The sequence below is a fragment of the Macrobrachium nipponense genome, chromosome 12 (genome assembly GCF_015104395.2).
Source record: "Macrobrachium nipponense isolate FS-2020 chromosome 12, ASM1510439v2, whole genome shotgun sequence".
Lineage (NCBI taxonomy): Eukaryota > Metazoa > Arthropoda > Malacostraca > Decapoda > Palaemonidae > Macrobrachium > Macrobrachium nipponense.
Window position 1 is genome coordinate 94,112,510 of NC_087205.1, and position 24,975 is coordinate 94,137,484.

Sequence of the window (24,975 nt, forward strand, 5' to 3'; positions counted from 1 at the left end):
TATATGACACCCCATCAATAGTGTAAATGTGTGTTGGGTGGGCCTAAATGATCAACTGATTTCACTTCAATTCATTTGGTGAAAGTGATTTTTTTTTTTTTAATTCTTTCAAGTTGATGACTTTGGACATATGAAAAAGTAAAAAAAGTAAATATCCCTGTGCATCTGTCATTGAAGTGGTGGTACACTTCTAAAGAATGACAATTTACTCTTCAAATTCTATGCATCTATGCACTTATTATTTTGATTAAATGGAAGCTCTTCAAAAGTTATTTTTCAAACTTAATCAAAATTTGGTCCCCTGGCTTACTTGTCATACATGGTGACTTCCTTAACTGAATTTCAGGTGATCATTAATTACACTTCATGAGGATATTATTATAGAGTTGCACAAATTAATATGATTTTTGGTATCACATCATTTATCTTCCTTGCTTGAAGTGTTTTGCTTATTTTTTAAACCATTGTGATTCTTTGCCTCGAAATTGCCACGTCTTTTGTGCCTTTGATTATTTGTACAGCACTGATTTCCTTGATCACAGTATCAAGTGTTTTAAAGACATGCATTTAGTTGTATTTGGTTTTTTGGAAGTATTTTGTTACTTCCAGTAATTGGGACTTCCCTTAGCAACCATTTACAACATTTTATGCATTTTCCATACTTTCCTTTTTAAACATTTGTTACTGGTACTGCATTGTACTGGGACTCATATGAATTTGTCATATTTTCTGGTTTTACTATCAATAGTGTGGGTTTTAGTTTGTGTAGTAAAACCAAGTTAAGTGTCTGTACAGTTGCTGACTATGATAATCTTTTCTTACAAAAAAATAGAAAATAAACTAAATGAGTAAATTAGCTATTAAAAAAAAGAAAAGAAAATAAAACTAAAATGAGTAAATTAGCATTAAGGACGGATACTTTCATGGGATAATTATGTAGTTACTTTGTGAACCTAAGGCTGTACTACACTGCTTGAGTAATGGCTGCACTTCTGCTGCGGTGGCTCAGATTGTCCCTCCCTGGCCATATTTCTGGGGCCACATGATGCAAATTCCAAAAGTTTTGTTCAATCATTCACACAGTTGTCTTGTTCACCAAACACTGGTTAATCTGGATGTGGTGGCTTTATTTATTGTTACATTTAAAAGTCCTTTGATTGCAAAGGAATAGGGTTTATTGGTATGGTTCAGTGTCCTACAAAAATACTTATGAGAATGAGGAAATGGAATAGCTTGTGTTTACCTATTAGACACTTGATATCTTGTGGTGAGTGGCATAAATGGAAAATGCTTTTCAACACCTGGCAAAATGCACTTGGCCCTCTGCTGACCCGCCCTTCAATTACACCATCCTTTTGTAAGTGTCAGGGTAAACTAAGCCAGAAAAGTGGGTGTTACAGCATTAGTGGAATATGTTGTGATCCTGTAAATATGCTTATAACCAAGTTCTCCATTTTTAAGGTGTCCTTCAGAAACTGTAATGGGCTGAAAATGTTCTGCTTTGATATTTTTAAAACCCTGTTTGTGATATAAGAAACACTGAAGTTATTAGACGATATGCAAAGACTTAGGATGGGTGCTTTTAGCAATGGTTTTGTAGGATAAGTAGGCAAGTTAAAAACCATGATCGTGAAGGTGGGAGAGTTGGTGTCTTTATTTCATTCCCACGCTGTTGGGGGCATGCTGATGGATCATAATTCTTGCCAATGGTTTTAGTACAAAATGTTTGTGTGAACCGCTGTAATTGTTACTGGTGGTTGGCAAACTGGTATGGTTTGTGCAAATTTTGGAATATATTTGATATCTGCTATCTTCCTCCCTTTTTTGTGCAATATATACAGCACAAGACCATCAATTTTTTCCTGAAATTTTATGTATTCAGGTGAGACAGATATGTCGGGAAGGATTTATTCTTTTATAAAATCCCATCTACACTGTGGTGATAATTTCTTCATCAGACATAAGTGAAGATTTTCCAGTGTGAATAGTAGTTTTTGGCCTTAATGGTTGAAATATTGTCGGGTATGCTTACAGTAACAGTTCCTGCCCTTGGAATTTTTGTTGTTGCTCAAAAGTGTTTGTAGGTAATCTACATCTAGAATGCCGTGACAAACCAAGACCAGAGACTGCCTGTATTACCTGTAAAGCCTCGGTAAAGATTTGTACATAAAGTGTACATTTTCATTTTGTATCTATTCATGGTAGAAGGGATGACCCATTACAGTGTATGATCTTAAGCCCAGCTGTCATTTTTGTTGACTATCTTTTTATGCATTCTTTTAAAGTATTATGTAGAAGCTTTCCTAATTGAAAGTGGTAGTATGTTTGGCTTTTTTGTGGGCATGTTTATTCTTGCAGTTATTAAGAGTTATATTGTTCTGAGCTGCTGAAGACTTTAGCAGAAAACATTATACCACATTCCTATCATGGTTATTTCTCATAAAAAAAGAAAAAGGAAGTGGTGATCTTTTAAGTCTATTAACGTAAATTTCTTTTTATTACTTTATATGCAAAGAAGAAAAGGATGGAGCTTGTAAAGGAGGAAAGAATTGAAGAATGAGAAAGAAAAAATCTAGAAATCAGTTATGTCATGACAGAGGTATAGGGGTAAACTAATTTAAGTGAAAACAAGTAAAAACTAAGAACTAAGTAATACCAGTGTAGACATTTTTAGTTTAATGTAAAAGCAAACTATTGAAATGGCCATTTGTCTATCCATCCACATTGTTTCTGTCTGCCCTCAGATCTTGACACCCACTGAGGCTAGAGGGCTGCAAATTGGTATGTTGATCATCCGCCTTCCAATCATCAAACATACCAAATTGCAGCCCTGTGGCCTCGTAGTTTTTATGTTATGTAAGGTTAAGTTAAAGTTTATCCATGATATTGTGTCTGGTACCACTATAGGTGCCAACAATGCAGGCCACTATTGAGTCGCGGCTGAAGGTTTCGTTGACTTTGGCTGAGTTTCATACAGCATTATATGCTCTACAGAAATCTTTATTGCGCCGAAGAAACTTAGGCATTTTTTACCTTTTTTCTGTTTTCAAAACATTAAAGCTTAAATTGGAGAGACAAGATAAACTTATTATTTACTTTGTAATGTCATTCATATTGTTCTTTATCAGTTACATATTAAATCTAATGTATACATGTTGAGAAACAAGTCTTGTTTTACACATTTGGTGGAACGTAGTCAGGAATACTCAACATCCGCAGACTAGCACAAGGACCAGGTATATTTGGTTAAACTACCAGAGGTCTTTTAAACCACCCAACCACATGGGCTTGTAATACCTTGCAGCTCTACATAATTCTGGATCAATGAAGAGATCTAGTCTGCGTTGAGAGGGGGGTGATAATGGATGTTGAAAGAGAACATGTAATGATATACAAATCTCTTCTCCACAACAATACTTGCCTGTTGGAAATCTTACTAATCTTGGGGTTTTTGTCTGGTTAACTGGTTTTCCAGTTGTTTCTTTACTCCTTTGTAAATTTACATGTTCATCAACAGTATAATTTGGAGTAATCAGTGTGAGATTCTTATTTTGTGGTATTTACCACTGGGTCTTGCTCTCTATCCATATTTCTTTAATGGTTTGAATTTTTCACAACCATGTTCCATGTACTCGTATGCTGTGTTATTTTTAAGAATAGCAGTGTTTTATAACCTAAAGGGGACGCTGTTGGGTTCCAAATGTAAAACTTTTGATTCTCTTTAAAAAGTTATCGTTTCACATCTGAACTTCATCTTTAATAGAATTCATCCCTAATCTTTGAAGGCTTTTATTTCAATCTTTTATAATTCTTAATAGATATACAAAGTTTCTGATAATGTGCTCATTATTATTATCATTATTATTAACCCTTAAACGCCGAAGCGGTAAAAATCAAAACCTCTCCCATAGTTTTGAAGATTAAGAGTTCATGTTTGGCTCCTTTTTTTGTCATTGCCTGAAGTTTAGTATGCAACCATCAGAAATTATAAAAATTATCATTATCATAAATAATAAGCGATATATGATAGCGCAGAAACGAAATTTCATATATAATTCTATTCAAATCGCGCTGTGCGCAAAATGGTTAAAGGTAACAAGTTACTTTTTTTTTCGTTGTAATGTAAACTAAATTGCGATCTTTTTGGTATATAAAACATTGCAAAAAATGATAAAAAGCAACACAGAGAAAATATTATCACAAAATGATGCATGAATTCGTAACGCGAGGACGTAAAAAAATATTTTTTTTTTAAATTCACCATAAATCTAAATATTGTTATAGAGATTTCGAATTTGTTTCAAGATGAAGTTAAATGATGGAATATTACGATACTGTAAGAGTTTTAGCTTACAATTGCAGTTTTCGACCATTTTGGACGAGTTAAAAGTTGACCAAATGTCGAAATTTTTTTTGTGATTCTTTGCCTCGAAATTGCCACGTCTTTTTGTGCCTTTGATTATTTGTACAGCACTGATTTCCTTGATCACAGTATCAAGTGTTTTAAAGACATGCATTTAGTTGTATTTGGTTTTTTGGAAGTATTTTGTTACTTCCAGTAATTGGGACTTCCCTTAGCAACCATTTACAACATTTTATGCATTTTCCATACTTTCCTTTTTTGAACATTTGTTACTGGTACTGCATTGTACTGGGACTCATATGAATTTGTCATATTTTCTGGTTTTACTAGCAATAAGTTATTTTGTGTAGTAAAACCAAGTTAAGTGTCTGTACAGTGCTGACTATGATAATCTTTTCTTACAAAAAAAAGAAAAATAAACTAAAATGAGTAAATTAGCTATTAAAAAAAGAAAAGAAAATAAACTAAAATGAGTAAATTAGCTATTAAGGACTGGATACTTCATGGGATAATTATGTAGTTACTTTGTGAACTAAAGGCTGTACTACACTGCTTGAGTAATGGCTGCACTTCTGCTGCGGTGGCTCAGATTGTCCTCCCTGGCCATATTTCTGGGCCACATGATGCAAATTCCAAAAGTTTGTTCAATCATTCACACAGTTGTCTTGTTCACCAAACACTGGTTAATCTGGATGTGGTGGCTTTATTTATTGTTACATTAAAAGTCCTTTGATTGCAAAGGAATAGGGTTTATTGGTATGGTTCAGTGTCCTACAAAAATACTTATGAGAATGAGGAAATGGGAATAGCTTGTGTTTACCTATTAGACACTTGATATCTTGTGGTGAGTGCATAAATGGAAAATGCTTTTCAACACCTGGCAAAATGCACTTGGCCCTCTGCTGACCCGCCCTTCAATTACACCATCCTTTTGTAAGTGTCAGGGTAAACTAAGCCAGAAAAGTGGGTGTTACAGCATTAGTGGAATATGTTGTGATCCTGTAAATATGCTTATAACCAAGTTCTCCATTTTTAAGGTGTCCTTCAGAAACTGTAATGGGCTGAAAATGTTCTGCTTTGATATTTTAAAACCCTGTTTGTGATATAAGAAACACTGAAGGATTATAGACGATATGCAAAGACTTAGGATGGGTGCTTTTAGCAGGATAAGTAGGCAAGTAACCATGATGTGAAGGTGGGAGAGTTGGTGTCTTATTTCATTCCCACGCTGTTGGGGGCATGCTGATGGATCATAATTCTTGCCAATGGTTTTAGTACAAAATGTTTGTGTGAACCGCTGTAATTGTTACTGGTGGTTGGCAAACTGGTATGGTTTGTGCAAATTTTGGAATATATTTGATATCTGCTATCTTCCTCCCTTTTTTTGTGCAATATATACAGCACAAGACCATCAATTTTTTCCTGAAATTTTATGTATTCAGGTGAGACAGATATGTCGGGAAGGATTTATTCTTTTATAAAATCCCATCTACACTGTGGTGATAATTTTCTTCATCAGACATAAGTGAAGATTTTCCAGTGTAAATAGTAGTTTTTGGCCTTAATGGTTGAAATATTGTCGGGTATGCTTACAGTAACAGTTCCTGCCCTTGGAATTTTTGTTGTTGCTCAAAAGTGTTTGTAGGTAATCTACATCTGAGTGCCGTGACAAACCAAGACCAGAGACTGCCTGTATTACCTGTAAAGCCTCGGTAAAGATTTGTACATAAAGTGTACATTTTCATTGTTGTTATTCTATTCAAAAAAAAAAAAAAAAAAATGGTAGACGGGCTTTGACCCATTGTAAACAGTGTTATGATCCTTTAAGCCCAGCCTGTCATTTTTTGGTTTGACTATGCCTTTTTGTTATGCATTCTTTTTAAAAGTTAATTATGTAGAATACTTTCCTAATTGAAAGTGGGGTTTAAGTTATGTTTGGCTTTTTTGTGGGCATGTTTATTCTTGCAGTTATTAAGAGTTATATTGTTCTGAGCTGCTGAAGACTTTAGCAGAAAACATTATACCACATTCCTATTCATGGTTAGTTTTTCTCATAAAAAAGAAAAAGGAAAAAAAGGAATTTTGGTGATTCTTTTTAAAGTCTCTTAACGTAAATTTTCTTTTGAATTACCTTTATATTGCAAAAGGAAGAAAAGGAAAGTGGAGCTTGTAAAGGAGGGAAAGAATTAGGAAGAATGAGAAAGGAAAAAAAAAATCTAGGAAAAACATCCAAGTTATGTCATGACAGAGGTATAGGTAAACTAATTTAAGTGAAAAACAAGTAAAAACTAAGAACTAAGTAATACCAGTGTAGACATTTTAGTTTAATGTAAAAAACCAGCAAACTATTGAAATGGCCATTTGTCTATCCATCCACATTGTTTCTGTCTGCCCTCAGATCTTGTGACACCCACTGAGGCTAGAGGGCTGCAAATTGGTATGTTGATCATCCGCCTTCCAATCATCAAACATACCAAATTGCAGCCCTGTGGCCTCGGTAGTTTTTTATGTTATGTAAGGTTAAAGTTATCCATGATATTGTGTCTGGTACCCACTATAGGTGCCAACAATGCAGGCCACTATTGAGTCGCGGCTGAAGGTTTCGTTGACTTTGGCTGAGTTTCATACAGCATTATATGCTCTACAGAAATCTTTATTGCGCCGAAGAAACTTAGGCATTTTTTACTTTTTTCTGTTTTCAAACATTAAAGCTTGGAGAGACAAGATAAACTTATTATTTACTTTGTAATGTCATTCATATTGTTCTTTATCAGTTACATATTAAATCTAATGTATACATGTTGAGAACAAGTCTTGTTTACACATTTGGTGGAACGTAGTCAGGAAATACTCAACATCCGCAGACTAGCACAAGGACCAGGTATATTTGGTTAAACTACCAGAGGTCTTAAACCACCCAACCACATGGGCTTGGTATACCTTGCCAGCTCTACATAATTCTGGATCAATGAAGAGATCTAGTCTGCGTTGAGAGGGGGGTGATAATGGATGTTGAAAGAGAACATGTAATGATATACAAATCTCTTCTCCACAACAATACTTGCCTGTTGGAAATCTTACTAATCTTGGGGTTTTGTCTGGTTAACTGGTTTTCCAGTTGTTTCTTTACTCCTTTGTAAATTTACATGTTCATCAACAGTATAATTTGGAGTAATCAGTGTGAGATTCTTATTTTGTGGTATTTACCACTGGTCTGCTCTCTATCCATATTTCTTTAATGGTTTGAATTTTTCACAACCATGTTCCATGTACTCGTATGCTGTGTTATTTTTAAGAATAGCAGTGTTATAACCTAAAGGGGACACTGTTGGGTTCCAAATGTAAAACTTTTGATTCTCTTTAAAAAGTTATCGTTTCACATCTGAACTTCATCTTTAATAGAATTCACCCTAATATTGAAGGCTTTTATTTCCAATCTTTTATAATTCTTAATAGATATACAAAGTTTCTGATAATGTGCTCATTATTATTATCATTATTATTAACCCTTAAACGCCGAAGCGGTAAAAATCAAAACCTCTCCCATAGTTTTGAAGATTAAGAGTTCATTTTGGCTCCTTTTTTTGTCATTGCCTGAAGTTTAGTATGCAACCATCAGAAATTATAAAAATTATCATTATCATAAATAAATAATGCGATATATGATAGCGCAGAAACGAAATTTCATATATAATTCTATTCAAATCGCGCTGTGCGCAAAATGGTTAAAGGTAACAAGTTACTTTTTTTTTCGTTGTAATGTAAACTAAATTGCGATCTTTTTGGTATATAAAACATTGCAAAATGATAAAAGCAACACAGAGAAAATATTATCACAAAATGATGCATGAATTCGTAACGCGAGGACGTAAAAAAATATTTTTTTTTTATTTTTTTTCATTCCACCTAATCTAAATATTGTTTATAGAGATTTCGGAATTTGTTTCGTTTCAAGATGAAGTTAAATGATGGAATATTACGATACTGTAAAGAGTTTTAGCTTACAATTGCAGTTTTCGACCATTTTGGACGAGTTAAAAGTTGACCAAATGTCGAAATTTTTTTGTAAATTTTAAATGCAATTATTTCGGAAATTAGAAAAGCTACAACCTTCAAATATTTTTCCTTTTTTTTATTCTACATGAAATTGCGCACATTTTCTATATAAAATTCTATGAAATGCCTATATGAAATGGAGCAAATTTTCCGAGAATGCGATGTACGCAATTCAGAGATTTATGGCGGAGAATCCGCGCGCGGAGGGAAGGAAAGTTTTTTTCATAAATTCACCATAAATCGAAATGTTGTGCTAGACTTCCAATTTGTTGCAAAATGGAGGTAAATGATTGAATATTACTAAAATATAAGAGTTTTAGCTTACAATTGCGTTTTTTGACCATTTCGGTAGAGTCAAAGTTGACCGAACATGGTTTTTTTATATTTATCGTGATTTATATGCAAATATTTCAAAAATGAGAAAAGCTACAACCTTCAATTATTTTTTGTTGTATTCTACATGAAATTGCGCACATTTTCATATATAAAAACTTTATGTAACGGCTAATTTAAAATGGTGCAAACATTACCACAATCGCTCATATGATTTTTTCGGAAGAGTTACCGCGCGGACGTAAGGAAAATGTAATTTTTTTCATAAATTCACCATAAATTGAAATATTTTGCTAGAGACTTCCAATTTGTTACAAAATGAAGGTAAATGATGAATATTACTAAAATATAAGAGTTTTTAGCTTACAATTGCGTTTTTCGAACATTTCGGTAGAGTCAAAATTGACCGAAGGTTGAAAATGTCACATCATTTTTTATATGAAATATTTCAAAACTGATAAAAGCTACAACCATGTGTTGTTTTTAGTTGTATTGTGCATGAAATTGCGCACATTTCCATATATAAAACTTTATGTAACGGCTAATTTTAAAATGGTGCAAACATTACCACAATCGCATGTATGATTTTTTTCGGAAGAGTTACCGTGCGGACGTAAGGAAAAAGTTTTTTCATAAATTCACCATAAATCAAAATATTGTGCTAGAGACTTCCAATTTGTTGCAAAATTAAGGTAAATAGTTTAATATTACTACAATATAAGCGTTTTAGCTTACAATTGCGTTTTTCGACCATTTCGGTAGAGTCAAAGTTGACCGAAGGTTGAAAATTTGGCACTTATCGTCATTTATATGGAAATATTTCAAAACTGATAAAAGCTACAATCATGAGTATTTTGTTGTTGTATTTTAAATGAAATTGCGCACATTTTCATATATAATACTTCATGTAACGGATAATTTAAAACGGTGCAAAAATTATGTCAAAGTGACGAAATAATTTCAGAGATGTCCCTGATACTTTTTAGTGCGATAAGAAAGAAATTCACGCTTGCGCGCCTGCGTAACGATTGTAAACAAAAGAACGCCTTGATCCGTGAACTCCCAGCATCCCCCAAGGCGCGTGATTCAAAAGTTTTCGGCTGGTAGGCCTATAAGTATTTTTCCGCGAATTTTAAAAAAAACTTTTTTGAGTCGACGTATGGTACATCCATTCGGCATACTGGGGACATTTTGACTCCACGTTTAATACGTCCATTCGGCGTTTAAGGGTTAATAGGGCTTAGTTTTTCCAGACCTCAGTGTCTTAGTAGACTCTTCTTGGGCTGGTCCTCGGGGATTAATCCTGAGAAACATTGGCTATTATCTGTTTTGATTTTTGCTTGATTGCTTCTTAAAGACATTTACGTAGCTCTTCATCATGCAGTATTTCCTTTTCTATAGTTCTCTGCTATATTTGCTACCTGAATATTATCTCCCATTCACTTGGCAATATGTTGAGGCTTTTGGCTTTACTCTCACTGTCCTTAGTGAATTTTTTAAAATTTGAAATTATTAAAGCCTTGGATTTGTTCATCAGAATTATAGGAAATTTTCTTTTTAAATGAAAAAAAAAAAAATCTTGTATATTACAAGATAAGTGTTCTCGTGTGTTTTTGTGTGAGCCAGTTTTGACTCCCAATTTTCATATCTACTGTACTTCAGTACTTGATGTGCATGCTCTAATATTACCCAGAATATTGCAATTTAAGATTGTCCTTCACTTTTTATTCAAAATAATGACTGTATAGGGTTATTTGTTTATTAGGAATTGTACATGTACTTTATGTATGGTAAAAAAACTTCTTTTTTTTTTTTTTTTTTTTTTTTTTTTTTTTTTTTTTTTTTTTCCCCTTTTTTTTTTTTTTTTTTTTTTTTTTTTTTTTTTTTTTTTTTTTTCCCCCCCTCAAGTTTCAGTAACAGCTTATGCCATTGAATTTTAACGACAGAAAATGGTTGTTTCCTCCCGTTTCTTAGAATCAGAAGAGTAAGAGAAACTGAAAATCATTGATAAATTTAGTCATGGCTTTGTTTCTGTTATGTTTGTCATCTGAATGTAGGGTTTTATGTTCAAGTATATATCAGAACATTTATATCTAAAGCATTAGGGCCTGTATTTCCAAATGCAGATGTTTTCAAAATGGGCTCAATTCAATCAGTTGTCTGTAGCAAAAGTATATATTAATTTTGAAGTAATAGATTAGAGAGTTGGGTAAGAATTGAAAGATTTAGATGCAGTGTTTTATGAAGGTTTCAATAAAGGATGTGCATAGAAATATGTTTCAGAAACTGATACACATTTCATGTTAGTGGGGAGAAATTAATATGAAAAGAAAATAGATTGTTACCAATCTAGCTCAAGTGCACTTGAATGTGAAGTATTGTAAAGCGTAGAATTTCATAAAAGAATAAAAATTAAACGTAAAAGATGAAGAATTTTATTTTATTTATTTTTTCTTTAATTTTTTTCAGTGTGGCTTTTGGCTTAGGTTTGGGATTTTTATAGTGAAAAGTCTGGAAATGGTATTTAAATATTATCAAAGCTTATGATTAAACTAGTTTAAGCACTTTACTAAATTATATTTTTTATGCCTTGGAGTTTAGACATACATAGGAAAAATTTCAAAGGAAAAATTTCAAAATTAATCCTAATCATTTGAGTAGAGGTTTATATGTGTATGGAACAGTAGTTGCTAATGTGCATTGTCAGTTTTGATTATCCCCTTCTAGAATTACTCTTTTAATTACCCTTTTGGACTTCATAATTACGGAATGAGTCCATATCTCCAACCGTCATACAATAGGCCTGATAAAGTCAATCCTGGTGTAAATGTTGAACAGATAATAGATATATTTCTTTAGTAAGTTTTATCGTTTTTACAGTATTCCATTTTCTGTAGGTACTTGGCAGAGCTGGATAGGTTATAAATTACTGTGGAATGGGAGTGATAAAAAAAAAAACAATTGTTTTAGTAATGAAAGTTTTGGATGTAGATGTTAAGGATTTCTTTTAAGTGACAAGGTACAGTATATTATCATTTAAAGAAGGTGTTGTTAGGAAATTTATACTGTACACATCTGTGTAGTATAGCTTTCTGATTATTTCTTTTGCTTATTTTCAGAAAAAGGAGAAGAGAGATAATCCTACACCAGGTATGTGTACACTGTAATTGTATTTTTCTTTTCAAATCAAGACTAGAAAGTTTTATATTTTATTTAGGAATTACCATGTGTTTTTTGCAATATATATGGTGGTTTAGATATTAAGCTTTGGGCATAGGAATCAGAAAGTTTCAGATTTTCTGGTTTTAGAGAAATTCGTAGTAATCTGTAATAAAACTTTATTTTATTTTTGTTGGTATAATGTGGTTTGGAAGTCTTAAAAGTTGAATAAAAGGTGTCCAAAAATGAAAAGTGTTTGGAGGTGTTTGTTTCTTGGTTGGAAAAGTAATGGTCTATTATCAGTTTTAAGTAGCTGTTGTTAGGAAAGTAAATTTATACTGTATGTGTAAATCTCTCTAGAATGTATAGCTGTACGAAGTTCATCTGATGTAAAAAAAAAAAAATAGTTAATGAAACTGGTTGGTTATCTATTTCTCTTGAATGAATTCAGAACAGTTGGAAATGTTATCTCCTTAACAAGAGTGTTTTTTTTTTTTTTCCCTGCTCTTCTCACCCAAGTCCCATGGAGTCACTAATAATTCTTGGCATAGTTCAATCATTTGCTAAAATTGAGTTTAGAATTTTAATACCGAGGGAATATTTATGCCTGTCGTTCCTGGTAATCATGGCATTTCTTGTGGTCTTTATCCTTCTACTTCCATATTAGCAATTTGTCCATATTTTTCTTTCCCCGTTTCCCCAAACCTTCTCTGTTTTTTAATTTGTTGTCGCTTTCCAACTTCTGGGCTCACATCCAAGCAACGTCCTCATCCATAATATGATCATCCTTGTTGCTTGAATCTAAGATTGTTGTAGTTTAAGCTTCTACAGACTATCCTTTTCTCTTTTGCAAGTGCTGTTTCCATAATGAAATATGTCAATTGGGTCATATTTGTATATCCAGTTGTCATTTTTTTTAAAGTTGTAAGGACTTAAATGAAATCTTATTTACATATATAGATCAAATGCCTCAGGCTAGCTTGATGAAATTATGTTGAATTATTGTCTGGTTAGACTATAAGTAATAATAAATTTACTCCTTAAAGGCCCTTCCTTGCACCAAAGTCTGGTTGTCTTCTTGTTCTCACTTCCTCTGCTCTTTATATAATTGGTCAGTGAAAATAATGTGTATTGTGCAATCCTGAGCCTCTCTTGTGACTTTTTAAATTGGTACTTTGCATCACATTATCCAGTCACCTCGCCCACAACTTTCATACTGCCAGTTACTTTACTAGTCTTTTACTCACAGGTCCCCTAGTTAACACCGATCTGGTTTTATGATGCTTGTCTAGCGATGACGATAACTGAATTTTCTGAGCCGATATGCGGCAAATTTAATATATCTTCATGCTGATCCTTGTTTGATTGAAATACCTAGTCATCTGCATCTGGTAGCTCCAAGGGACCTCCATAATCAGATATTTTGCTACTAATTCTTTCTAAATCAGGTGTATACACACTGCATTTGTGGTACCCATCTAAATTATTATCTTTGTATTCAAGCAGGGTATTTTCTCTAGATCCACTTTTTTTCTTGCCTAGAATCTGTCCACATGATTTCTCTTTCAGGAAACCATACCAAAAGATATTCTTGGCCTTTCTTGTGTCAGATTTAAGTTGTATAGCTTGTTACAACTGTATTACTTTTTACATTAGTGCATCTACTTTCCTTCATGAAATACTGTTATAATGCTCTCCCCACCTCCCCTCCCTTTTTCTGATCATGAATATCTTTTTGGATTTCGAGTTAACTTTTGATGGTGATGATGATGATGATGATGATGTTGGATAATAATAATAATAAATAATAATGATGATGATATTCATCAGTACTCACTAGTTACTTTGGGCTAATCACTTTCTCCTGCTACTATAGTCACTTTTGATATCTTGGCTATTGTCATCATAGCTTAATCAGTACAGAATTAGTCGTCATCTTCTTTCCCACCATTTTCCAGCAAACCTCTTCTCTCCATATCTTTCTTCACTTTATCTCGCCATCTAATTCTCTGTCTCCCTCTCGATCTTCTGTGGTAAAGATTTTAGCTGTGTTGATGCTTTTTGATGTACTTAGTTAGCTGTTCATAGCAAAATTATAATATTTATGTATTTATGTGAATTGATTAATCTTCTTAGCAGGGTAGCTCTTAGAAGTCATTACAAGTTGCATCAGTTTGTGAGGAATTTGAGGTTTTGTTGGAACAACCATTGTTGAACTTGCTTTGCAGTCATATATTTTGCAAGCATTTCACCAGTATAAATCCTGTTTAAAATTTTTACTTTTGGTCAGTTATAGAAAGGAGTGGTTTTCTTCTGAATTTTAATATTGAAAATAATTGCAACTCGCATTACGTAATTCAGTGAAAATTCTAGTTTAGGTATAAAATCAAGGCACTTGACCCTTGCTTTATTTGGTCAAAACCTCTTGGCTATAAGTAGGGTAGCAGTTGATGTTTGTACAAGTGGTGTACATCTGTGGAATTTATTGGATATTACGATGTCCTTCAACAGATCAAGTTTATGCACAGTATGTCTGTCTTAAGAAGAAGGGAATGAAATCGAAGGAAGGAAAATTTTTGTTGTAAGACAGTCCTGTCATACTTTGTTAGGGTCTAAAAAATTTTATATCTCAGGGATCAGTCTTTCAATTATAGGTGGCAATTTTCATTTCCACAACTGAAATAACATAATCTTGGTAATATTTTACCCCCCCTACAGAAATTCTTCAAACACTAGAAATAATAGTAGCTTGAATATCAGTGTAGCATTTTACGTGTGATGGTGCTTGATTTTTTTTTTCGATTTAAATGTATGGATATGATTTGTTGTTTTTTGAAGTGACATTTGTGACCCATGTCAGAAAATGTTTTTTATGTTTGTTTTAGCATTTTACAGTATAAACTACCTTTGCAAGTTAATGGGTCTGTTTGGTAGAAGGGGCTTCAGTTGATGGAATTTAGAAGAATATGGTGGATAAGGGTGACTCTTTGGAGTTTGGTTCTTATTAAATATGTTTGTTCCTTTGTAAGAGCTATTTTAATTAAAATATCGGTCACATGGTCACATTGAAAAGAAAAACACTTAGGAAAAAATTACAAGTATCTCTACCACAAGATAAAATAACTCTTAACTGTAGGAGGAAAGAGATTACAACCTTGAGTGGCAAGTGGTAGCATGAAATGAGAAACCAATCGGTAATCAATGAAAGTGAAAGGCAGAGTGAAGAATGTTCATTAAGATGAAAGGCAGAGTGAAGAATGTTCATTAAGATACTGTCAACATCAGACGTGAAATCCATGTGCTCTACATAGATTTTTGGTATAGTTTTCTTCTCTTGGTTTATTTCTTTTTAAAATCGTCTAATATTTTCATCTTGAAACATTTGTGATCAATCATTAACTCTTCAGAAATATAATTTTCATGGTAGAGGTTTCATATACAATTCACTTGAGAAATTCATAGAATTATTATATGCAAATAGGTCAAGATGGCTTCCATTAGTCTTTCTGCTCTTAGTAAATTTAATACAAAACCTTCAAAAATAATCATATCAGTTCATTTTTTTCAATATTTGGTGGTATTATTGTAAAAGACATTGGCTCAAATGAGGTGAACTTCAGTTGTATGTTGTGTATCTTTATAGGCCACAAAACAAGGATAAATTTCAATGATTAATTGAAGATAATGAAGCAAATGTGCAAAAGACCATGATGTAAATGAACACCTCGTTCGGGTTGTCAAAAAAAATTCTGGAAAAATCAGTTAGACCTAGTTTGTTTCTTAATATTTTAGGTTAAAATTCTTCCACTTATTTCTTTTATCATTTGACTGATATTGTTTAAATAGTGTTGTCTGTATAGGACAAGTAGAATGGCATATTTCTAGTTTTTGTAAAATAGGCCTCCCTTTTTTGTGTGAGAAAGAACTTGTCATTATACTTGATGGAGAAAGCTGTATGTAAGTTAGTTTGGTTAGAAAAATAATTTCAAGAGATAAATCAGTTCTGACAACTTTCCTTTAATTTCACTTCATTATTTAGGTCTAGCATTTTTTTTTTTTTTTTTTTTTTTTTTTTGCTTTTTTTTTTTTTTTTTTTTTTTTTTTTTTCGGGGATGGTATTTAGTTGATTTGCTTGTTTTCAGAAGATATGATAGGATGGTAGATGAAGTTAATTATAGCAGTGTTTTGTTAGACGTACTTAAAATCTCCTTTTATAGTTATTTTTCGACCCGTTATTTTTTTGAAGGATTTTAATAAACCAACTTCATTATTACCATTCAAATCATACTTAATCTTACATTTCATTTCAGAATCGTCCCATGCAAGCTGCTGGCGTATTATCAGATAGTTGTTGGTTGAATCCATGGTGTGGACAAAAAATTGGATTGCTTGAATGAAAAATCCTTTTTTTGTCCAATTAAGCCATGATAACCCAACCTTAAACAGTCCCTTCTGTGATAAATCAATTAGGGCATTAGGGTCATTCTTCACATTTTCCCTACACTATCGTGTAGCAATCTTCAGAGACTGAAAGAGTTTGAAATATTATTTCAGCTCATTTGGAGAAAAGGAGATTCCAGAGTGTCTCTCTGTTATCTAATCTTAAGGTAGTTTTCACATTTTCATAGAGAATACAAACCTAAATTTTACAAAGCGGTAGACAAGAGCATTTGAGGTAATAGTTCAGCTCCTTGGGAGAGAAAGAGATACCAAAGTCTTTCTGTTATCTCTTTTTCAAAGGAAATACAAACCCAAATTTCACTGAGCGGTTAAAGACTGGAACCTATTTACTTTTGGGTTAAAAGAAAAAAAATGCAAACCTGAGTTTTACAAAAAAAAAAAAAAAAAACTGCCCTGATTTTTCATTGTGCTTGAATATCCATTGAAAAATTACCTATTACACAAAGCATTAATTTATACAGATTGGCTGGAAATATTCTTTACTAACATTAATATTTTTTAAATGAACCTTACCTCTTCGTTATATAGCTTTTACTTCTGCGCCAATGGTATTGTGCCAGATTGAAACAAAAAAAATGGGAACACTTGGATTTCTATGACTATCTATTTCTGTCCATCTACTTCCCCCACCACAGGAATGATAGGTACAAACGCTCGTAGCAAGTCATTCTGCTTATGTCTCTGGTTTCGTTAGTAGATTGTTAGCTATCTGTGCTCTGGTTTCTGTAGACGATTTGGTTTGTTGATTTACTGAATTTTCTCTTCCATATGGATGTTAATAATAGAATCAAAGACCTGTAAGGTAAGAGGTTGCCATAATAGTTTATTTTGGTTCCACTAGTTCTCATGATGTGAAATGCTGAGGAAAAAGAGTATGTAATGTGAATAACTCTTGTCAAGTAGTATGTGAATGTTGGTCAAATGAATTTATGGTAAAATTGGTGAAATATCATGAATGAAGAGAGACTGATTGTTTGAAAAGGCAGGAAAGGAAGCCAGAGGTTACGTCTGCTAATGCTAGTGCTAAGGGAGTGTATGGATTTGTCTTGTTAGGGATGAAAACCAAATCAGTAATTTTTTACTTCTTTTTTTTATGCCAGTTTGCTAATGCTATGTGGGTAGATACAAGCTTATTGGACATGTTTTGGATCAGAAATCCTTGTCCAAGAACACTTCCCTTTTATGCTGTTTGTATAACGGTAACAGGAGAGCTAAATTTTACTACTGGCATTCTTCCTAGTCTTGAGTGAGGTAACTTCGGGGAAGGATTCAGCTTGTCACTCTGGATCTGTCGAGAAAAGAAAATGGTCAACCAAAGGAAGGTAGTATTTTCTCAAGCAGAATTGAATTTGCTTATCAAAGCTATGTTTAGAACCTTGAAGATCCTTTCATTCATGGATATGGCTGTGGGAGTGATTGATGGTTGTGTCCATGAACTTTCTTCCTCGGTCCCTCAGGGCTCTGCTCCAGACAAGGAAGTGTTGGATTTTATTGGCTGTTTAGAGCAATAAAGGTTGCGTTGGACGAGAGTGCTGACGCTTGTACCAATTTGGTTCTTGAGAAACGTGAACATTTGTGTTCCTTATCTTGCTAAGTCTGACATATTCACAGAAGGCTGCTGTCCTGTTTAAACATCAGTTGCTGAAACTATCATCCATTGCACAGAAAGTAGAGAAGACGGAAGTATGGCCTTTGATAGTAGGACATTTTAGTCCTAAGGAAACATTTCAAGGATCCGTTAAGTCATTTAAGGGACCTGTTAAGTCATTGAAATGAGTTTTCCAGCATCATTTGCCCGTAGGAGGAAGGCTTTCCCATTTTTAGGAAGAAGGGAAAGATTTGGGTGCTGATCCCTGGGTTGTGGAGGTGCTAAGGGAGGGTTATTTGATTCCATTTGTAAGCCCTCTGCCACTGTCTGATTCTCCAGTGATTCGTGCTTTGTATCTCCGCAATCAGGAGAAGTTGGAGATCTTTAAACTTTTAGTGAGAGAGGCAGTAGTAGTTGTAGAGCCAGACCCTGTCTTCTACAATCACCTTTTTCTAGTCCCCAAAACCACAAGGGGATGGAGACCTATTCTGGATGTTTCCAGATAAAATGTCTTTGTAACTCTGATGAAGTTCTCCACTATGAAGTCAGTGTTAAGTATATAGGTCCTGGTACTGTGGTAAGGGGTTTATCAGTGGCCTGTACTTCTCTAAACATCATTAAGTTTGTTATTTCTCAGATGTGAAAAAAATTCCTCTGTAAGCTATGGAGCCACGTTGGCATCTGTTCTTAGTCGTGGTTCTGTATCTGTCTTAAGGACAAAGATGTCATTCGGCAGCTCAGGTGCCTGGTGCCTTCTTTATCTTGGAACCTAGATGTCGTTCTATACCACCTTTGGAACATTTGGAACAGGCCTCATTGAGAGAACTTTCAATAAAATCTCTTCTCGGTGGCCTTTGCTGCAGCTAAAGAGGGCGAGTGAAATTCAAGTGTTGGACCTTTTAATGGTAGGTTTTGCTAAGACCTCCAATGAGTAAAAGTAAAAATCTGTGTCATTTTTCATTAGGTCCTTGATGAAGGGCTCTTGCACAATTGGATCCTGATGTATTATCTATTTTGAACAGTGATTACATCTTTGAATTTCAGGAAAAAACTAGAAAAGGTGGCATCGTAATTCTGTTTTTGCAGTGAATTTTTGCAGAGCATTAGCTCCTCTTGTTTATGCAGGGGATATTATATGCATCAATCGGTAGGTTTTCTTTCTGCAGGTTTTAGCTCCTTTTGTGTTTTGTTGGGAAGCTTGGAAAAATTCATGGTTGAGTATAGGAAGTGTACCTCCATATCTGTAGGTACTAGTTGAATGTCCATCGTTGGCTTTGCTGAGTTATGACGCAGTAACCCTACTCTCCCTCTGCTGAAGGGGGCATCTTTGAGAGAAACCTTGGATATCTTCATGGTGAGGTTCTCATTCCTGGGTAACAATCCTCCCAAGGTGGCAGCAATAGCCAGTCTATTGTTTTCGCTAAGTAACCAAACACATATTCGTATTGTATTAAGTAGCTTTCAAGGGCCTGCTGATTTGCAATTTGCTCACCTCCATGTTAAGTGTGCGAATCAGCTATATACGTAATGGAGAGGTAAGGTTCGATAAGAAATTTAAATTTAAGATTTGATTTTTAAATATTTACCACTCCATTATATCAGTTCCCCTCCCTACTTCCCCACATGCAAACTGGAAAAAAGTAGACCGACTGGCTACAGGTGTATGTACCTGTCATTCCCCCAGGCAGAGGAAAGAAGATGGATAGAAACAGATATTCATAGAAAACCATGTGTCCTCATTTTTTTCCAGTCTCTAAAAGATATATAATGGAGAGATATTTATTTATATAGTGCCATGGAAAGAAATAGATTTTATTCTTGGTTAAGTGCAATTTTTTCGTAGATTTATAAATATTGAAATTATAAATTTCTTAGAATGGAGTTTGTTAGATCTAGGTAATTTTTTTTCTTTTCAAGTAAATAATCCATGTGCCATGCTTTTCATTATGATATAAATTACTGTACCAAAAAGCTCAGATTACGTAGAAGATGTACTACTCCCTAGGTGTCCGTATATCCTTGTCATCAGTATGCTGGTTTTCCTATATATTCTCAACTTAAATATTTTCGGGGACCTCGATCTCCAGACACCACTACACCAAAAAAGGAAGTTTGGTTCAGCATATTGAAGTTCTAAACATATGCATGTTCATTTTAGCTTGGTAAATGGAGAACAAGCATCCTGAAGTTTAGTCATGAGTGAGAAGTCATTTATCATCAGTGTCTTAATATTACTGTAACACTGAAAAGCTTTAAACTTTTAAAAAGTATCAAAAGTCACTCAAAAAATCTGAATGGACTGGATACGAAAGTCTTGAGATCGCATTTGAACCTGTAATAAATTTCTTCACAACACAATTGAATTAAGGTGATTTGTATGATAAATTATTTCCCATGACACTACTTTGTATACCATTTCCCTTTTTAGCAGTGGTATATAACCTACCTGGCCACCAGTTAGTGAATTTGTTACATACTATATTTAGTTGATAACCATCATAATTATTATTACTTTTAAGAACCATTATCATTAACATTTTTTAGAAACATCGTAATTATTAACTTTATAAAGTAAGTTTTCCTAGCAAAAGTTTGATTATTAGCTGAGCTGCAACCTTAGTTGGCATAACTGAATGCAGCATGCCCAAGGTCACCACTAAGGAAAGCATCCCAGTACAGGAAATTACAGAAGTTAAAAACTATGTAAAGGAGGTAGCAGTTCTGGAAACAAAGGATAGCCAAAATTGTGAAATGCAAAATGTGATTTAGATTAATTTAGTCCAGCCATTAACATGCAAAACAGCTGCTTAAGACCAGAGTCGGGAATAAAAAAGTCATAAACGTATGTTTCCAAATTTCTTTTCTGTTTCAACAGGGTAATTTGTTTGTGCCTTTGAAGAAGAGAGAAGCTAGGAATGTTAGGCAGATGGAGTGTCTGGCAATTCAAACGGCAACCAGTTTTTACTAGATATGTAGTATGCAACAAAGGAAACACTATCAGTGAAAATACCTTGATTTGCAGAATCCAGTTTCTTAGACCTACTAAAGATTTGCTCTGTATTGTTTAGATTGCCCTGTGAGCATTAGTTTTTGCTATACATCTGTTCGGATATGCAAGTAAAGAGTACCATCATTTGCGTTAGCTAAATAATGAGCTAAAAGTCTTTAACTTTTAGAAGGTGCCTTACTAAATAAAATGTATCCTTTTACAATTTAATCATCTTGTCATCATAGGTGTTTTTATACATACTGGCATACTGTGCATAAATGTCTGTTGTCATACTGAAGTAAAGTTTAAATGAAATGAAAAGCAACTAATAAAAAAAAGTAGAGTACGGTAGAAGGTGAGTGCAAGAGAAAAAATTCATTTGAGTAAATTATTATTTAGTTAAAACATGAAAAGATACTAAGAAGGCAGGGGGTTAGAATTATAAAGGTAAAAAAAAAAAATAGAAGGTTGAACCTGTCAAAACTGTCATGAAACAGAAAAATTACCCAGGGCATGAAACTAGGTTGTGGTTAGGGCATGGAACTAGGTTGTGGTTCTAGACCCTAACATGCACTCGCTTACCACTGTATGTAGTTGTTCTTGGCTTCATAACTCCCTGTGACAGGCATGTTAGAAGCTGAGCAATCTAGTGAAAAGTTTATAATGCCTATGAAGGTTGACGTTCTGACTGGAAGAGTGTTCAACTCCTGGAAATTTTTTTCATAAGATTGATTTGTTACATAATAGAATTTTAAAGCTTAATTTAAAGAATTGGTCTGCTTATTTTTAAACCTGGAAAGGACTCATTTTGTGTATTTTTCTTATTGCAGAACCAATGCAAAACCAGAAGAAAGATAAAGGTTCTGGATCAAGACCAAGGTTATTACCCCCAGAAGCATTTGGACGGTAAGCTTCTTGTGTTGAGTTTTGCAGTCTTTGCAAGCTTTATTTTATTCTTGTGCCAAAGTGAACTTTTAGAAAGTGGGAATTAAGGGAGGGAGGATGAGGTCAAAGAGAACATTGGGAAGACAAAAAAAATAAAAAGGCAGTACTTTAAACCTATTGAGATGTTGCCAAATTTTTTTATTAATATATGGCACAAAGAACTAGAAAAAGGTGGTTTTTCTGCATAAAAACAAAAATTCATCCAGGGTTTACTGTAATTTATTTTATTTTATTTACAAAGAAGCAGGGGCAAATATGTTCCACAACCCAGATTCAGAATTCTTTTGATAGTGGGGATTTGTAGCTAAAGTGATGACCACTAAAATAGTAATGTCTTTGTTTGCTTAAACAATATGGTTAGGTTAGATGGACTTGGTTGAAAATTCAGCCTGTACTCATGATTGATACTTTATTTCAGGGAGGGCGGAAATGACCGTGACCGTGACCGTGGAAAGGATCGAGACCGTCAAAATAGAAATAATAGAAGTAGATTTGATGATGATTCATACGACAACAGAGGAGGGAGAGGAAATATGGGACGTAACAGAGACAGAGATAACTTTGGCGGCAGCGGCGGTGGAGGTGGAGGTGGTGGTAACTGGAATCAAGGCAATAATCGTAATGACTATGGTACGGATTAAATTATTTAGCTAACCACATATCATACTTTTTTCCTATTAATGCAGTCTGGCAGTTTGTATTGATTGGCCCCATATTTGAAGGTTCTTTATGCCATTTACTTTTCATCCATTCCCCCATAGCTGTCAAATCTTTTAAACTTACTTGCTTCATGTTTCTCAACTTAACTTGTCCTAAGAGTGAACTGGATGAGAAAAACTTCATACTGGTTTCATTAGGTGTTTTAACAATAATGTTGTAGTAAGATCTCATGTATAGTTATTTTAAAAGTGTTTGCAAGATTATTAACTCTTTATCTTGCTTGATAATTCCTAGACTGTTTTGAATTTGGTTTTTGATCAGTAGCTGCTGTAAGATGAAATCAATCAATGGGTTTCTCTGCAGTTAGGATGAGAAACATGGAAGATGGCATATGGAGTATACACTGGGGTATATAAATTACTAAATACATCACCTATCACAACTTCAAGCAAAGATTTACATTCACTGAGCAGTGACTGAAAATGACCCAAAAGTATGAGACATAGTCATAGGTGATGAATACAGGTACAAATCTTCAAACAACATTACTCTAGTAATAGGTGATGAATACAGGTGCAAATCTTCAAACAACATTGCATTATCATTTCCTTTTATAAGGTTAGATAATAAAATGTGTCCACATTCTCCATCTTGTGCGCTTGCTGCTGGAAGTGACAAACTTGTGTAGGGTGTAGCTTCATTTGTCCCTTTTCAGTGATTCCTAAGTCATCCTACGCATGTTCAGCCTTTGGCTGACATGTCTGTTGCCTTTATGATTAACTGGTCCTCATCACATGTCCAAACCATCTCAATAACTGTGATCTCTATTTTTTCCCAATTTCTCATTTTTAATAGTTTCCCAGTGAACTCCAGCCATAAATCTTAGCATTGTATGCCCACATCTTTTCCAAATCTCTTCTTCCTTTATTTTGTTTTATATACTCCAGAAAAAATACCAAAAATGCTTATGCTTGATTTTTTTAATAATTTTATCACAAAAAGTGCATTTAATCAGGAAATTTATATGAAAATCAGTCATTTGTGGATGTTTTCTCGTAGAAAAATACAGTGAATATGCGAATTTCCCCGGAATAATTGGGTAGATATGGTCTGTAGAGAAATCTGCGAATCTTGAGAAGACAAATAAGGGGGTCCACCATACTTGTAACTAGTAATATTCTATTAAGCTCATTCCAGGTGAGCCCCGGACTGAGCATAAAATGGTAATGAAACATGTATTCGAAATATTACTTTAAAATGTTTTGGATCATAGAGCATAATGTACTTGAAAATGTACTTATGTATATACTGTAAAATCAAGGAGCAAGAAAGTTTGAAAATATTAAGTTTCATTTTAAAAAAAGAAAATTGTATATTTTTTTTTTTTTAAAGATCTAAGTACATATAGGGTAAAGGGAGGACATCACATTTGGCCAACTCTGTTCCTAACATTCACTTGGGCTAATTTTACCTTTCTTCTTTTCTTGTCCTTGAAGTTGTGCTGAATAGTGAATGTCAGTTATGAAGTATTTGTCTAGTCAAGGCACAGTTCAAGATTTAACTAGTTTTTATTTCTGTATTTCTATAATATTTACCTATTCCTGATGTTATCATTTTACAGGATTTGCTTGAACTTAGCTCATTAAATTATTGTTTATAAAAATAATATAGAGAAAGTTGCTGTTTTTTCATTTATATTCTTTACTTTGTTCAGCTCTATGCCATATGTTTTTTTTCAGGTTATTAAAAATAATCTACTAAATAAAAAAAAATAATTGTAATTTTTTCTTGTAAGAAGTATTTAACAGCAATTTTATTTATGTAGCATTGACATTGTTTTTGTTGAAGTACTTCAGACATGACTTGTAGTGCGTATTCTGTGTACAGGAGGACTTGTGTGGGTTGTGCACACATATACAAATAGTAGCTCTTTTTGGGAATTACATTATTTGTTTTAAGGTATTTGATTTGTACAATTTTCCATCCACCCTAATGGGTTGACTCAGACATATGGACACCAGTAAGTAGAGTCAGGACCATATTTCATTTTTTTAATCGCCAATTTGAAAAATATATATGATTTGAGAAAAGTACCAGCTGAAGATTAGGTTCAACAGAGTATGTAGTTGATTGGAATTTGTTCACTCAGACAACACTAAAAACCACAACTCCTTGTCGAGTTTAAAAAATGCAATATAAAGGTTGGAAGTGAAGGGGATCCTTCTTGCTGGGATCTTGAAATAATTTTTTTTTTGCTTAACCTGGATCAGGTAGACTGGATGAGATCATTAGTTACAACCAACTTTTCTTTTCAGGAGGGAATGACAACTTCAACAATCGTAATCGTGGAGATTTGGTAAGTTTTCCTGAATTTTTTTCCATATAAAAACAATTCTTTTGAATAAAGTAATTGTTTTTACT

General features: G+C 33.7%; 1 protein-coding gene across 1 annotated transcript in view; it reads left to right on the plus strand.

Moving 5' to 3' along the window:
* LOC135224880 (uncharacterized protein DDB_G0290685-like) overlaps positions 1 to 24,975 on the plus strand; it is an 80,495-nt gene that overhangs the window by 51,860 nt on the left and 3,660 nt on the right. Inside the window, exons 8-11 of the mRNA XM_064264203.1 lie at positions 11,872 to 11,902; positions 21,780 to 21,855; positions 22,313 to 22,524; positions 24,870 to 24,910. Of these exons, the coding sequence (XP_064120273.1) occupies positions 11,872 to 11,902; positions 21,780 to 21,855; positions 22,313 to 22,524; positions 24,870 to 24,910 (360 nt within the window). The remainder of the gene's footprint in view (positions 1 to 11,871; positions 11,903 to 21,779; positions 21,856 to 22,312; positions 22,525 to 24,869; positions 24,911 to 24,975) is intronic.